General features: G+C 58.5%; 1 protein-coding gene across 1 annotated transcript in view; it reads left to right on the top strand.

Moving 5' to 3' along the window:
• The window catches only part of LAMA5 (laminin subunit alpha 5), a gene marked incomplete at its 5' end in the record, with an annotated part of 53,769 nt that overhangs the window by 12,063 nt on the left and 27,745 nt on the right, over nucleotides 1–13,961 (top strand). The window contains 9 exons of the mRNA XM_079719119.1: nucleotides 3,018–3,135; nucleotides 3,941–4,059; nucleotides 4,143–4,313; nucleotides 4,425–4,522; nucleotides 8,748–8,863; nucleotides 9,279–9,397; nucleotides 9,565–9,655; nucleotides 9,876–10,010; nucleotides 10,202–10,264. Of these exons, the coding sequence (XP_079575245.1) occupies nucleotides 3,018–3,135; nucleotides 3,941–4,059; nucleotides 4,143–4,313; nucleotides 4,425–4,522; nucleotides 8,748–8,863; nucleotides 9,279–9,397; nucleotides 9,565–9,655; nucleotides 9,876–10,010; nucleotides 10,202–10,264 (1,030 nt within the window). The remainder of the gene's footprint in view (nucleotides 1–3,017; nucleotides 3,136–3,940; nucleotides 4,060–4,142; nucleotides 4,314–4,424; nucleotides 4,523–8,747; nucleotides 8,864–9,278; nucleotides 9,398–9,564; nucleotides 9,656–9,875; nucleotides 10,011–10,201; nucleotides 10,265–13,961) is intronic.

Genomic DNA, 13,961 nt, shown 5'->3' with positions numbered 1-13,961 from the left:
CTGCAGCCTCCTGCCACCCCCCCGCCAGGCAGCGGACACGGGGTGGATCCCCTCCTGGCGAGCCCTGGCCCTCCGAGGTCAGGCTGCGTGTGGGGGCCATCAGGGGAGCCGTGGCCGAGAGGCGGGTCCGGCTGCTGTCCTGGAGACGTGCCTGCCCCAGAATAGCCAGATTTTTAAAAATAACTCAGGAGGCTTTTGTTTGGCTTTTGCTTTAAAAGACTTTTTTTCCTTTTGTACAGAACTCTGTAGCAGCGGGAAAGGTCAGCCGGCGTTGGCAGCCGAGTGGAGCCGAGCGGGCAGGGGCGGCATGGGCAGGGCCGTGTCCAGGGAGGCCAGGGGTCTGCTCCCGCTCCCGGGTCGTGCCCAGCGTGGCTGTGTGGCCCTGGGAACCAGGACCAGGTCGGGGACAGATGGGGAGAGCTGAGCACATGCCTTCCCGTCACTCCAGCCTGGGCCGGGGCCCCTGTGTGACAGCCAGATGACCAGGTGGACAGATGGACAGAAGGCAAGGGTCTTCCTTGGAGCGCACCCAGCGTGCCGGCCTGGGGGCGGAAGTTTCCATACTGCCCGAGTCCTGCCCGATTAGCATCTCCGAGTCAATATTTGTGCAAGTGCTCTCAGCTGGGAAAAATGCGACCGGGCCCGTCGACCTGGGGGAGGAACAGAGCTGGCCAGCGGAGGGTGCAGCCTGGTGGCCTCGCTCAGGGAAAGGCGGGGGTGGGCCCCAGGGGGCTTGGCGGGAGGCTTTAATCTCCTTGGGGGCCTTCCGTGCGGGCCATGCTGCCGCCCCCAGAGCAGCCCGTGTCCACTGCACACCCGGGCCCCCCACGCCGCCATGCCCCCCTGTCTCACGAAGACCCCTCCTGGCACAGGGACCATCTGAGATCCCCAGGGCTCCCTGGAATGCCTGAGAGTTGGCCAAATTGCCTGCCGGGTGTAGGGTCCATCCCCCCAGAGGCTTGAGCCCCTCCCTTGGCTGGGCAGGGCCAAGTGGAAGGTGACCTCAGGGCCTGGCAGTGGGTGAATCGGCCCTCACTCCCCCCAGCACCCAGGGAAAGGCCATTCTTGGCCTGACTTGGGCCCCTCCCTGTAAACTCCAGGCCTTCCGGGAAGGGCAGGACTCAGATTGGGCGTGTCTCAGGGTCCCAGGACCTTATGCCCCCTGCCCCCCGCCCCACCCTGCCACGCCTGGATTCTTAGCAGGCTGGCCTCCTGACGGATGGGGCCATGAGGTGTACATGCTCCCTCCACTGTCCCTCGAGGGGGTCGTCACAGCGGCTTCAGGCTGACCAGGGGTAGGGGGTGCCTGTGTGCCTTGGGCGGCCCTGGAGGGGTTCCCCGCTCTGCCCCATGTGGCCATAGGCTCGGGGCCTGGCTAGCTGACCGAAGAGCAGCTGGTCCCGGGCAGAAGTCCAGAGCAGTGGACACCAGAAGGGAACCTGCTCCCCTGGGCTGGGCAGGGCCCCATTGAGGGGACGGCGGGCGGCTGGAGGCGTGACGTTGCCCTCAAGGCGGGTGGGCAGTTCAGAGCCCACCTAGCGGTGCCCCTGTGAGCAGGTCTGGCATGGGGGTGTGGGCTGGGGGTCTCCAACGGGGGCAAAGGCGCCGTCCACGGATGGCGTGCTCACTAGCTGTGTCTCTGCCCGTCATCTGGGGCCCCCACTCTCCCCGTGTGCAGGGTGGGTGCCCAGGTCTCCCACTGGCCCCGCCCGGCTTTCCTTGGAGCCCAAACTTCACGCACAGAGACCAGCCTGGACGATGGCCCCGTCTTCGGCTTTGGGGCGGGGGAGGGGTTCACTGGCCCTCAGAGCTGTGAAGTCTGGAAACCACAATCCCTACCCCATGGTCACCACGTGGGGCAAGCTGAGGCTGGGTGGGCGTCAGGGTGCTGCCCCCAGAGGTGCGTGCGGGGTGCACAGCCGACGTGCGCTCTGCTCACGTGCCCACCCTCTCTGGGGTCTCAGTGGCTCATCATCGAGGCCACAGGCCGGGCAGGTGCTTCCGCCTGAGCCCATGGGCTGTTCTCAGTGGCCCCAGAGCCCTTTCCTCGGGCCTGTGCCAGGTGGGGCTGGGGGCCCCAAGGCTAAGACCTGCCAGGCTGCAGGGCCAGGGGGCAGTCAGCCAAGGAGGGGCCCCACCAAGCCCCCAGGGGCACAGGACATGGGGACATCCAGGGATGCTGACCTCTGGCCAGGAGGAGAAGAGAGACGAGGGATGGGCCCCTCCCTGGCAGTGAGGTCAGGCCGAGACCCAGGGAGAGAGCAGCAGGTGGGCCCTGGGGGGTTCCGGACGCCCCTGGAAGAGCAGCCTCCCCGCTGCCTGGCCAGGTGCCCCCCCGACAGGCCTGGGCTGGGTTGGCAGGATTTCCCCGCGCCAGCTTTGGGAGGGCCCGTTTTCATCTGTCTCCCCGCTGGGGGCTCCTGACAGTGGTAGGCAGAGTCTGGGCCCTGGTTGCTCCATGCTGGCTGCCCCTGCAGGCCGGTCAGCGGGTGAAACGGGCGGTCCTCAGTTGGCTCTGAAGATGATGGGGGCGGTGACCAGGGTGAGGCCATGATGGGGGCCCCCAACCCAGGACAGGGGTTTACCGGCCTGCTGTGCGAGGAGGCCAGGCTCCTGGGAGCTTGGGACACTGTCTGGCCATCTTCCCAGGCCGGCCACCAGAGCTCTGGGGACAGTGGGATGAGCTCCTGCCTCGGCCTTGCCCAGCCCCACTTCCCGGGCCCAGGAGACAGGCTGCCCGCATGTGCCCCATCTGACTCCAGTCCCTATCAGGCCTGTGTGCAGACTCACAGCAGGGCTCTCCAAGCTCCTGGGGTGGGGCTGGGGAGGCAGGTGGGGCTGGGCCCTAAGGCACCCCCAGGCCCAAGAGGGGAGCCCTCTGGAAATGCTGGGTTCCACCGGTCACCTCTGTGTCCTGGTGCAGGCCTCAGTGGCCAGGGGCTGGCCCTCCAGGTGTGGGGGCGCCCAGGTGGCATGGAAGGGATCTCAGGGGCGTCTATACACTCACCACCCTGCAGGTTTTCCACGTGGCCTACGTGCTCGTCAAGTTTGCCAACTCCCCTCGGCCAGACCTCTGGGTGCTGGAACGGTCCACGGACTTCGGCCACACCTACCAGCCATGGCAGTATTTCGCCTGTGAGTCTCCCGGGGCCAGGGGTGTCCCCTGGGGTGGGCCACACGCTCTCTCAGGGTCTCCGGACAGCAGGCCTGCCCTCACGCCTGGCTCCTGCGTGGGTCAGGGCTGTCGGGTGCGTCTCCCCGAAGGCTGGTGGGGGTTCGGTGGCTTGTGTCCCTGAAACAGGCATGGCTGGGTCCAGGGGCCCTCGGTACCAGGAGTCTCTCGTGCCATCTCCAGGTTCGCTCTGGACTGGCCTTATGCTCCGGCAGCTCCTGAGGTGACAGAGGCGGCCAGCTTAGCTGCCCGGTCAGGAGAGCACGGGAGCCCTGCACCCCTGCTCACTGGCCGGTCGTTCCATGTGCCACCCTGACCAATCATGTCGATGGGGATGCTTCGATTGGGCGGGCCTGGGATATGTGTCCCCCCAGACTCCAAGGCCCGGGAGTGAGTGCGGGGCGGTCAGTCCTATAAAGGACAGTCAGGAATGGTCCCCCTAGGATGGGGATGGCAAGGGCCACCCAGGGGACACACTTGTTCTCTGCAGAGAGAGGGACAGGTAAGGCAATCTGGGCTCGGGGCAGGGGCAATCTGAGCCCTGGCCTTGCCCTCCTGAGGAGCTCCCCTGGCCTCCCAAGTGGCACAGTCTTCAACAAAACCTCGCGGGTGGGCGGCGTTCCCGCCTCGTGGTTGATGCTGCCTCCCGGTTGAGGCCATGAGGCTCCAGGGAAGTCCGGGCACGCAGGGCAGCAGGGCGCTGCCGTCGGGCCTCCTCCGAGGGCTTCCCTGGAGCCCTGCGCCCTCACCCTCCGGCGGTTCCCGCAGCCTCCAAGAGAGACTGCCTGGAGCGGTTCGGGCCGCAGACAGTGGAGCGCATCTCGGGGGACGACGACGTCATCTGCAGCACAGAGTATTCGCGGATCGTGCCCCTGGAGAATGGCGAGGTGGGCGGCGCGGCGCGGGAAGGGGGTGTGGCCGGGCGGTCCCTGCCGGAGCCACGCCCACGCCTGACCCCGCCCCTCCGCAGATCGTGGTGTCCCTGGTGAACGGACGCCCAGGGGCCATGAACTTCTCCTACTCGCCGCTGCTGCGTGAGTTCACCAAAGCCACCAACATCCGCCTGCGCTTCCTGCGCACCAACACGCTGCTGGGCCACCTCATGGGCAAGGCGCTGCGGGACCCCACGGTCACCCGCAGGGTGAGCAGGCAGGCGGGGCTTTGGGGGCTGGTGTGGGCGGGGCCCCGTGGGCTCGGGGTTGAGATCTGGGGGCAGGTGTGGGCGGGCGCTGACTTCCCCGGGCGGGCGCAGTACTATTACAGCATCAAGGACATCAGCATCGGCGGCCGCTGCGTCTGCCACGGGCACGCGGATGTGTGTGACGCTAAAGACCCCACAGACCCCTTCAGGTGAGACCTGTAGCTCCCTGCCCCGCCTGAAGGAGAGGAGGCCTGGTTCCATTGCCCACCATGTCCCCCGCCCTTGTGACCTGCGCTGGCCCCTCACTGCTCGGCCTCAGTTTCCCCGTGTGCACTGTGAGGTGGAACGGCAGTGCCTGGAGCCTGGCTTGGGCCTGTTTGCCGAGCTGCCGGCAGAGGTGGAGTCTTGCCTGGACCTGCAAGCCAGCTGCCCCTCCCCAGCTGCCCCCAGCAGAAGCCCCCGGCCCTGTGGAGGGGAGTCAGTGAGAGAGGTAATCCGCCTGAGGCTGCACGTTTCTGTTCTCTGGGATAGGGGAAGCTCCCCCGCCTTCCTTGAGAACACAAACGATAACACTCCCTGCTGCCCCCAGCCGTGATCACACCCCATCACAGGCAGGGGCCAAGGCTCAGGACGGGGAGTAGCCCAGAGACCCCCATCTGAGGGGGTCAGCTCAGGGCTGACAGCTGGGACAGCTGAGGGCTCTGAGCCCCACCCAGAGTCAGCCAGTAAGGCAGGGCCCAGGAATCTGCATCTTTAACAAGCTGCCACTAGATGCTACGTGCCTAAGTGGCTCCAGCCGCCCTAAATTCAGCGGTGAGCACGCAGCTCAGTTATCAGCTGGGCCTGGCGCTGGGCCAGCTCTCCTCCTCCGCGGGGCGCGGTTCCTTCATTTGCTCCTCCCTCCCTCCCTCCCCCTCCTCCCTCCCCCTCCCCCCTCCCTCCCCCCTCCTTCCTCCCTCCCCCCTCCCTTCCTCCCTCCTTCCTCCCTCCCTCTCTCCTTCCTCCCTCCCTTCCTCCTCCCTTCCTCCTTTCCTTCCTCCTCCGTCAGCAGCTGTGTGTGACGCTCACACATGCTGCCCCAGGAGCACCTGTTCTGGGCAGGCCTGTGCCCAGCGCAGAGGTCCCAGTGGGGCTGAGTGCACTGGGGGTCTTAAAGCAGGTCCAGGGCTGGACAGGAGGTGCTGGGAGAGGAAGCAGAGCCTGCGATGGGGAGCCCGTGACCAGGCTCCCCAGCCCCTGCCCCCGAGGGGCACCTCCAGCAGGGAGCAGGCGAGCTTCTCCTGCTGCTTCCCTCGCCTCAAGATCATGCAGCTCCCCCTTCTGCTGGGGTTGTATTGCTGTGTCCACACCCCAATTGATAGGGGAGGCGAATGAAGCCCAGACAGGGCAGGAGCTCACCCCCACTCTCACCGTCAGAGCTGCACCAAGAGGTGAGCCCCAGACCTCTTCAGGCATGGCTGATGGGTCTGAAGGTGGAAGAGGTGTGATGGCACTCCCTAGAGGACTCAGGCAGGCCCTCAGGACCTGCCTGGCCTCTCCAGTCTCCGCGCGGGCCCCAGGCATGGGTTCCTGCCCACAGCTTCAAGCACTGAGCTCGGGCGCAGCTAATTGCTCTGGGAAATTAAGTGCCGAGTGGGAACTCGTGATGGTTGGGAAGGGCACCTGCCGGGTGGCCAAACTGGCCTCAGAGGAGAGGTGGGCCTGCCCTTGCCTGTTAGGAAGACGTCGGCATCCACCCTGACTCAGCTGCACCTGGGCGTGGACGGAGCTCAGCTCACCCTGCAGGTGGGGCTTCGGCGGGGCGTCTCCCCCAGAACCACAAAGGCTGGCACCCCTCACACACGGTGTCCTGCAGTATCAGGCTGCCCTGCCGCCTCTGCCTTTTCCATGAGGGCTCTGCCCCGCCCACCGGCCTGTCACCGTCCCTCTGCTTCCACTCCCCACCCCGGAAGCTCTCTCCCACCTCCGCCGCCACGGCCACCGTTCTGAGTGCTGACTACCTGCCCAGTCTGTACTGAGCCCCCCATTCATTCTCCCCCATCCCTTGGTTTGGAAGTTACATGTTTTGTTTCTATTGGTGTTTTAGTTGAGTCAGGCTAACAAGATGCCAAAGGCTGGGCGACTTAGAAACAACAGAGATTTACTTCTTGCAGTTCTGGAGGCTGCTGAGGGCCCCTTTTCCTAGTTAATAGATGGCTGTCTTCTGGCTGTGTCCTCACAGTGGGGAAGGGCTGAGGGAGCTCTCAGGGATCTTCTTATAAGGATGCCAGTCCCATTGCCGAGGGCCCTACCCTCATGACCTAATCACCTCCCAAAGGCCCCGCCTCCAAACACCATCGCTTTCGGGGTTGGATTTCACCTGTGAATTTTGGGTGGACACGAACATTCAGTCTGTGGCAATGGGTGATCACCCTACATTTCTTTTCTAGTTCTGTTGATTGCAGTGGTAGCCCTCCGTCTTCAACAGGCATACTTGACCTTGCCAAATGCAGATTTAACTCGTTGTCTCCCTGGTGACCCAGGGCCCCAGAACACTAACCCCAGGCACGGTATCTGCACCCAGCAATGGATCCATCACCTTGACTGCCAGTTCCTGTTCTCTGTCCTTCCTTGGCTCACAGTGCATCCCTGGGGACTCAGTTTCCTTTTCCTTCAGTACTTCCCATGAGAGTCTGTTAGTCATTGAATGGCTGTCATGCCCTCACTCTTGGGTGATCGTTTAGCTGGCTGTAAAATTCCTGGTTGGTGGCTGGCCGTGTCTCTCAACACTTGGGAAATGTCCTTTCAGTCTCTTGGCATCTTTCAGTGGTTGGGAGAGTCTGCTGTCCTCTGCACTGCACCACTGTCCCTCTGTGGGTTTTATGCCTCTTCTAGGTGTTTCTGCGATCTTGCCTCAGTGCTCAGCAGGTTTACTCTGCATTGTTGCGTAGTGGACATATTTCCTGTTGCTCAAGGGTTGTGCTTTTTGAATTTAAAACTAGGTGTCTTTGTTACTTCAGGACCATTTTTGGCCGTTGGCCCTCTAGGACTCTCAGCTCTCCCCTCGCTCCCTCCTTTCTCTTTCTGGAATTCCTGTTATACAGGTGGGAACGTGGGTGGTTTCCTTCGGTCTCGGGACTTCTTGTATTCCCACCTCTGCCTCCTGAGCTGCTCTCTGGATGGCTTCTTCAGTTCATTGAATCTCTCTTCAGCTGTGTCTGATCCGCTGTGTAGCCCATCCTTTGAGTCTTTAATTTCAATCATTTTATTTTTCATTTATAGAAGTTCTGATTGGTTTTTTGGTCACATCTGCCTCTTTTTCATAGCATTGTGGTTTTTATTATGTCTTAGATTCTTTTGGTTATAATCTTTAAACACTCGCTTTTTATGGTTTCTACTCAGTTGCTCCATTAAGTGAAGCTCCTGGGGTGCAGCCCTGCTGTTGGTTGCGTCGGCTGACCCTCTTGGGTTGTTTCTCTGCAGGTTCTTCAGCGGGGCTTCATCCATGTGATGGCCATGTGCCCTGGATTGGGAAGAATCCCTCCAGTGTGGTTTTTCAAGGGCTTTTGACAGACACCCCACTTTTTGTGTTAATTTCTTAGTTTAGGGGTGCCCTGACTATGTAGATTCTTGAAAAACCAAACACCAGCCACAGATTCTCGGTTACAGATCCTCGGCGCTTCCTGTGATGTCCTCTCTGTGGCAGGTTATTCCTGCTTCCTTCCTGAACACCGAGGAGCAGTGGGGCTGAGTCCCAGGGCCCTGCAGCCCCTCGTGGGGGAGGGGCTAGAGCATGATTTGGAGCTCTGGGTCTCTTCTTCTTGGACTGGCTCCTGGGGGCTGCTCAGGACCTGCACAGCACCACAGCTGTGGTGCTGACCCAGGACTGAGGGGCAAACGGCCCGGGGATGGGGCTGTGATTCCTGCTCCCCGCCTTGGCTGAGCTGTGGAGGTGTGTGCCGGAGATGGCGTTCTGTGCAGTAGGTGGCTGCAACCTCGGTCCTCAGCTGCGGCCAGCTGTCCGCCTGCCCACTGAGCCAACGGGAGCTGCTCTCCAGGACAGCAGGCAGGATTCCAGCTCTCTGACTGGTGTCCACCCCCGGCTGGAAGAGGAAGCCTTTCTTGGCCACTTGCTTCTGGGGAGGTGCCCTGGATACATGGGGGTGTCTGGCTGAGTCCAGGGCTGCCTGCTGAGCGAGACCTGGGTCTCAGAGCTGGCCCAGGAAAGCCGTAGACTTGGCCTCGGGTCCTGGCCATGGTGGAGAGGGCATAGCTAAATCCTGAAGGGCCCAGGGCTCCAGGCTGACCTGCAGACAGGGGCCACCCGCGCTGACCACTCAACACCCTGCCCCAGCTCCCACCCTCCGTGAAGGCCCTGCACAGCCACGCCTTTCTCGTGTCCCTGTGGGTCCATGGCGGATCTGAGTGCTTTCTGTGCCCGCACGCCCCCCACAGGCTGCAGTGCGCCTGCCAGCACAACACGTGTGGGAGCTCCTGTGACCACTGCTGCCCCGGCTTCAACCAGCAGGCATGGAAGCCGGCAACCACGGACAGCGCCAATGAGTGCCAGTGTGAGTGCCCCTGCATTTGCTCACATGCCAGCGCGGTGCTCACACGTGCGCTCACACATGCACACGGTGCACACATGTTCACACAGGCTCTTGCATGCACGTGCTGACGCCCACACGGTACACTCACATGCACACACGTTCACACATGTACACTCTTGGTACTCAGGTATACACACGTGCTTGTGCACACGTGTGTACGTGTGCACATGTGCTAACAATACGTACACGGCTCACGTGCATTCACACACGCTTAAACACGCCCACAAGCGTGCTGTTGGCACACGGGCCGCATGGCACGTTCTGTCCCCTGAGCCAGGCCGCTTTTGGGGTCACCTGTGGCTTGCGGGATGTGCCCAGGGGTCCCAGTTGGGCGGGGTCACGGAGGCCTGCTGACAGCTGAGCCCCCGCTCTCCAGCCTGCAACTGCCATGGCCACGCCCACGACTGCTACTACGACCCCGAGGTGGACCGGAGCAACGCCAGCCAGAACCAGGACCGCGTCTACCGGGGCGGAGGCGTGTGCATCGATTGCCAGGTGGACTGGGGCTGCTGCCAGGCTGGCGGTGGGGATGGGGGCTCCGGAGACCCAGGTCTCGCGGGTGGGCGGGGTCCGTGTGAGGTCAGGCGTGGGGCTGAGGATGTAGGCGGGGCTCTCGTGGGGGCGGGGCTGCCCCTGGACTCAGCGGCCCTGCCCTGCCACAGCATCACACGACTGGCATCAACTGTGAGCAGTGCCTGCCCGGCTTCTACCGCTCCCCAGACCACCCGCTCGACTCACCCCACGCCTGCCGCCGTGAGTGGGGGCGGCCCGGGTTGGGTGGCCTGGGCGGGGGCATTCCAAGGGGTGTCCAGGAGCAGGGTCTGCCCAGGTTGGGGCGTCCTGGGGGCCTTCGCGGCTCTCTGGGAGGCCACGGCTCTCGTCCCACCTCCCAGGCTGGGGAGGCAGACGCTGCCCCTTCGCAGGGCCCGCAAGCCCTGGACTTGGGTTCCCCTGACTTCCCGCCCCCGCCCAGGCTGTGACTGCGAGTCGGACTTCACGGACGGGACGTGCGAGGACCTGACGGGCCGCTGCTACTGCCGGCCGAACTTCACGGGGGCGCGATGCGATGCGTGTGCCGAAGGCTTCTTTGGCTTCCCGCGCTGCCACCGTGAGGGCGCGGCCTGGGGGCGGGGGCAGGTCCTGAGCCCCTGAGCATCCCCGCCTGCTGGGCTTGGATCCGGGGTGGGGGACCCCAGTGGGGGGACTCTTTCGTCCTGCCCGTACCTCCGGTGATGCCGAGAGACACGGGCGGCCGGGCACTGAGCCAGCCTGGCTGACACTTGCTGTCTCCTTCCTCAGCGGTGCCCTCCTTCTCTCACAATGACACGGGGGAGCAGGTGCTGCCGGCTGGACAGATTGTGAGTAAGTGTCCCCCGAGGTCTCCATCGTGCTCTGGGCCCCACTGGAGCTGTGGGGCAGGAGGGGCCACACCCAGGCCCACCGAGAGCGGGTATTTCCGTTTTGTTCACCATGTCTTGGCTTTTAATTTCATGCAAATATTACATATTTATGCTAGAAAACCTTCAGAAACATAGGTGAGCAGAAAGCTAAAGAAGAGAGTTACGCAGAATCGCATCTCCTGCAAACAACCCCTCCTCCCGCTGCGTGCGTGCTGTTTTTATAAACATCCACGTGCGCTGTGCACGCTGTTGTGTAATTGCGTCTTCCGCCCACACCATCGTGTAAACACTTCATTTCATGTTCCACGTTGTGCAGACAGATGTAGCTCTTGCTCAACCTGCCCTCAATTCTTGGAAATTTAGGTTCTTTCCAGATTTTTTTAAAATAACACTACAGTAAACCTCTTTGCAGCTAAAGCTTTCCATGAATTCTTAACTACTTCTGTAGCACACTTTCCTAGAAGAAGGCTCTGGGTCACTACACATGCATGTTTAGGGACATTCTTGGCTGCAGGTTGCAAAACCGCTCTCCTGACATGAAATCGTCTACCGGGTGGAATGGCAACAGCTGCGTCACATGTGTTGGGCGTTGCTGTCACTACACGGCAACATTCATTATCGCAGAAATCTTTTCATTGGTTCACTTTCCCACTTTTCGGTTTTTCTGGAATTGGGATGCGACTTTCAGTTGACGGCTTATTGATGTCTAATTGGTCGGCATTTTCCTGTCACAGCAGTACAAAATAGTGGTGTGGCCTATAATTGGTTGTGTCTTAGATCAGATGGCATTTGGTATCTCCTTGGTTTTAGCTGTGTTTCTTTGCCTTGTTTGCAAGGTTGAATCTTCCTTTTTTTTTTTTTAACGTGTAAGTATTTACTTACGAATATATTTTGTTTACTTATTTATATATATATATATTTTTCAGCCGCACCACGCGGCCTGTAGAGAACTTCCCCAACCAGGGACCAAACCCGCGCCCCCTGCAGTGGAAGCACAGAGTCCTAACCACTGGACCGCCAGGGAGGTCCAAGGTTGAATCTTCTCTTGTGTTTCTTGACTCCTGTTGCTTTCACTTGTGAATTTCCCATCCGAGGTTGTGGCTCAGTTTTCTTTTCACTTGTTTGCTGCTATGAGCTTTCTGTATGAACTATATCATCTGTCCCTCACGCGTCATGTGCTTTTCTCCCGGGGGGTAATTTGCTCTTCCGGGTATGTTTTTCACGTGAATCTGTTGACCTGGTTCTTCCTGGTGTCTGACTCGGTCATATATCAGTGGAGGTCCCTGAACCCAACTATTCGCATATCTCTTGGTTCTTTGGCGGTTTTCTTTTTGACGTTTATGTGTGTAGTTTTTCATCATGGGGTAAACCAAGGGTCAGCAGATTTTTTCTGAAAAGGGCCGGACAGTAAATGTTTTAGACTTAGAGGGCCGTGTTTTCCCAGTTGCAAAGCTTCAGCTCTGCTGTTGTATGTTGCAGCTTGGAAGTGGCCGTGGACCATGTGCAAGTGAATGGGCATGGCTGTGTTCCAATAAAACTTTATAAACCAGGCACAGGCACCTTGGACTGAAGTTTGCCAGTCCCTGGTATAAACTGTTGAAAATTCCTCCTTTCTCCACTGGCCCTTGGTGAGCCCTCGGTAATTGTGCTGGTGCGGCATTTCACTTTTAATCTGTGAACCGTAGGATGCATTCTGCTAATATCCTTCGTACTGTGGACCCAGCATTGTACATAAACGTTTTGTGTCTATATTCATGAGTGTGGCTGGGTGAAAGCCTTCTTGTTTTTTTGGTACCATCTTGTTTTGGTTTTGTAATTCATCTTGTAGAATACTTGAAAAACAATCCATACTTTGTTATGCTCCAGAGCATTTTAAAAATCACAGGAATTATCAGGCTTCCCTGGTGGCACAGTGGTTAAGAATCAGCCTGCCATGCAGGGGACACGGGTTCGATCCCTGGTCTGGGAAGATCCCACATGCCGCGGAGCAACTAAGCCCATGCACCACAACTACTGAGCCCGTGCGCCTAGAGCCCGTGCTCTGCAACAAGGGAAGCCACCACAATGAGAAGCCCATGCACCACAACAAAGAGTAGCCTCCACTCGCCACAACTAGAGAAAGCCCACGTGCAGCAACGAAGATGCAATGCAGCCAAAAATAAACAAATAAATAAACAATAAATTTATTATTTTTTAAATCACAGGAATTATCAATTTCTTAAAAGCTTGTTAGAAGTTACTTAAAAAACCATCTGGTCCTGATACCTGTTTTCCCATGGAGAGCTTAGATGATGGTTTTCTTTTCTTTTATTATGTGTGTTTATTTTCTATCTCATTGTAAGTCAGTTTTTAAATTTTTATTTATTTATTTATTTATTTATTTTTGGCTGTGTTGGGTCTTCGTTTCTGTGCGAGGGCTTTCTCTAGTTGCGGCAAGTGGGGGCCACTCTTCATCGCGGTGCACAGGCCTTTCACTGTCGCGGCCTCTCTTGTTGCAGGGCACAGGCTCCAGACGCACAGGCTCAGTAGTTGTGGCACACGGGCCTAGTTGCTCCACGGCATGTGGGATCTTCCCACACCAGGGCTCGAACCCGTGTCCCCTGCATTGGCAGGCAGATTCTCAACCACTGCGCCACCAGGGAAGCCCAGTCAGTTTTGATTATTTATATTTTCTTAGCAAATTGTTCATCATTTAGATGTTAAAAGGTATTGGCATAAAGTTATGCATGACATTCTGTACATGATTTTTAAATTTCCTTTCATTCCTTTTGTCTATTTTTATTTTCTTTTTTTCTTTTCTTTCCTACCTTTATTACACCTAACAGAAGTTTGTTGAGTTTATTGGTGTTCTCAAAGTGCAGCTTATTGATCTGCTGGAGTTTTTCTCTGTTTAGTTTGGAAGAGAGATTTTACTTCCTAATACGGAAAAAGAAAATTTTTTTTTAAGTTTGTTCTTTTTTTTTTTGCGGTACACGGGCCTCTCACTCTGGTGGCCTCTTCCGTTGTGGAGCACAGGCTCCAGACGCACAGGCTCAGCGGCCATGGCTCACGGGCCCAGCCCCTCTGCGGCATGTGGGATCCTCCCAGACCGGGACACGAACCCGTGTCCCCTGCATCGGCAGGCGGACTCTCAACCACTGTGCCACCAGGGAAGCCCTAAGATTTTTTTAAAATTATTTTTCGGCTGCGTTAGGTCTTTGTTGCTGTGCATGGGCTTTCTCTAGTTGCGGTGAGTGGGGGCTCCTCTGCATCGTGGTGTGCGGGCTTCTCATTGTGGTGGCTTCTCTTGTTGTAGAGCACGGGCTCTAGGTAAGCGGGCTTAGAAGCTGTGGCTCGCGGGCTCGAGGCACAGCCTCAGTAGTTGTGGCGCACGGGCTTAGTCGCTCCACAGCATGTGGGATCTTCCTGGACCAGGGCTTCAACCTGTGTCCCCTGCATTGGCAGGCGGATTCTTAACTGCTGTGCCATCAGGGAAGTCCTAATATAGAAAATTCTGAACTAAAACCATCTTTTTTCTTTTTTTCATTGCAGTATAACTGGCATACATTATTATATTAGTTTCAGGTATATAACACCACGATTTGGTATTTTTATATATTGTGAAATGATCACCACAGAAAGTCTAGTTAACATCTGTCACTACACATGATTACCATTTT

The sequence above is a fragment of the Hyperoodon ampullatus genome, assembly GCF_949752795.1.
Source record: "Hyperoodon ampullatus genome assembly, chromosome: 14".
Taxonomy (NCBI): Eukaryota; Metazoa; Chordata; class Mammalia; order Artiodactyla; family Ziphiidae; genus Hyperoodon; species Hyperoodon ampullatus.
Note: the sequence above shows the minus strand (reverse complement) of the source record. Positions and strands in the feature narration are given on the sequence as shown.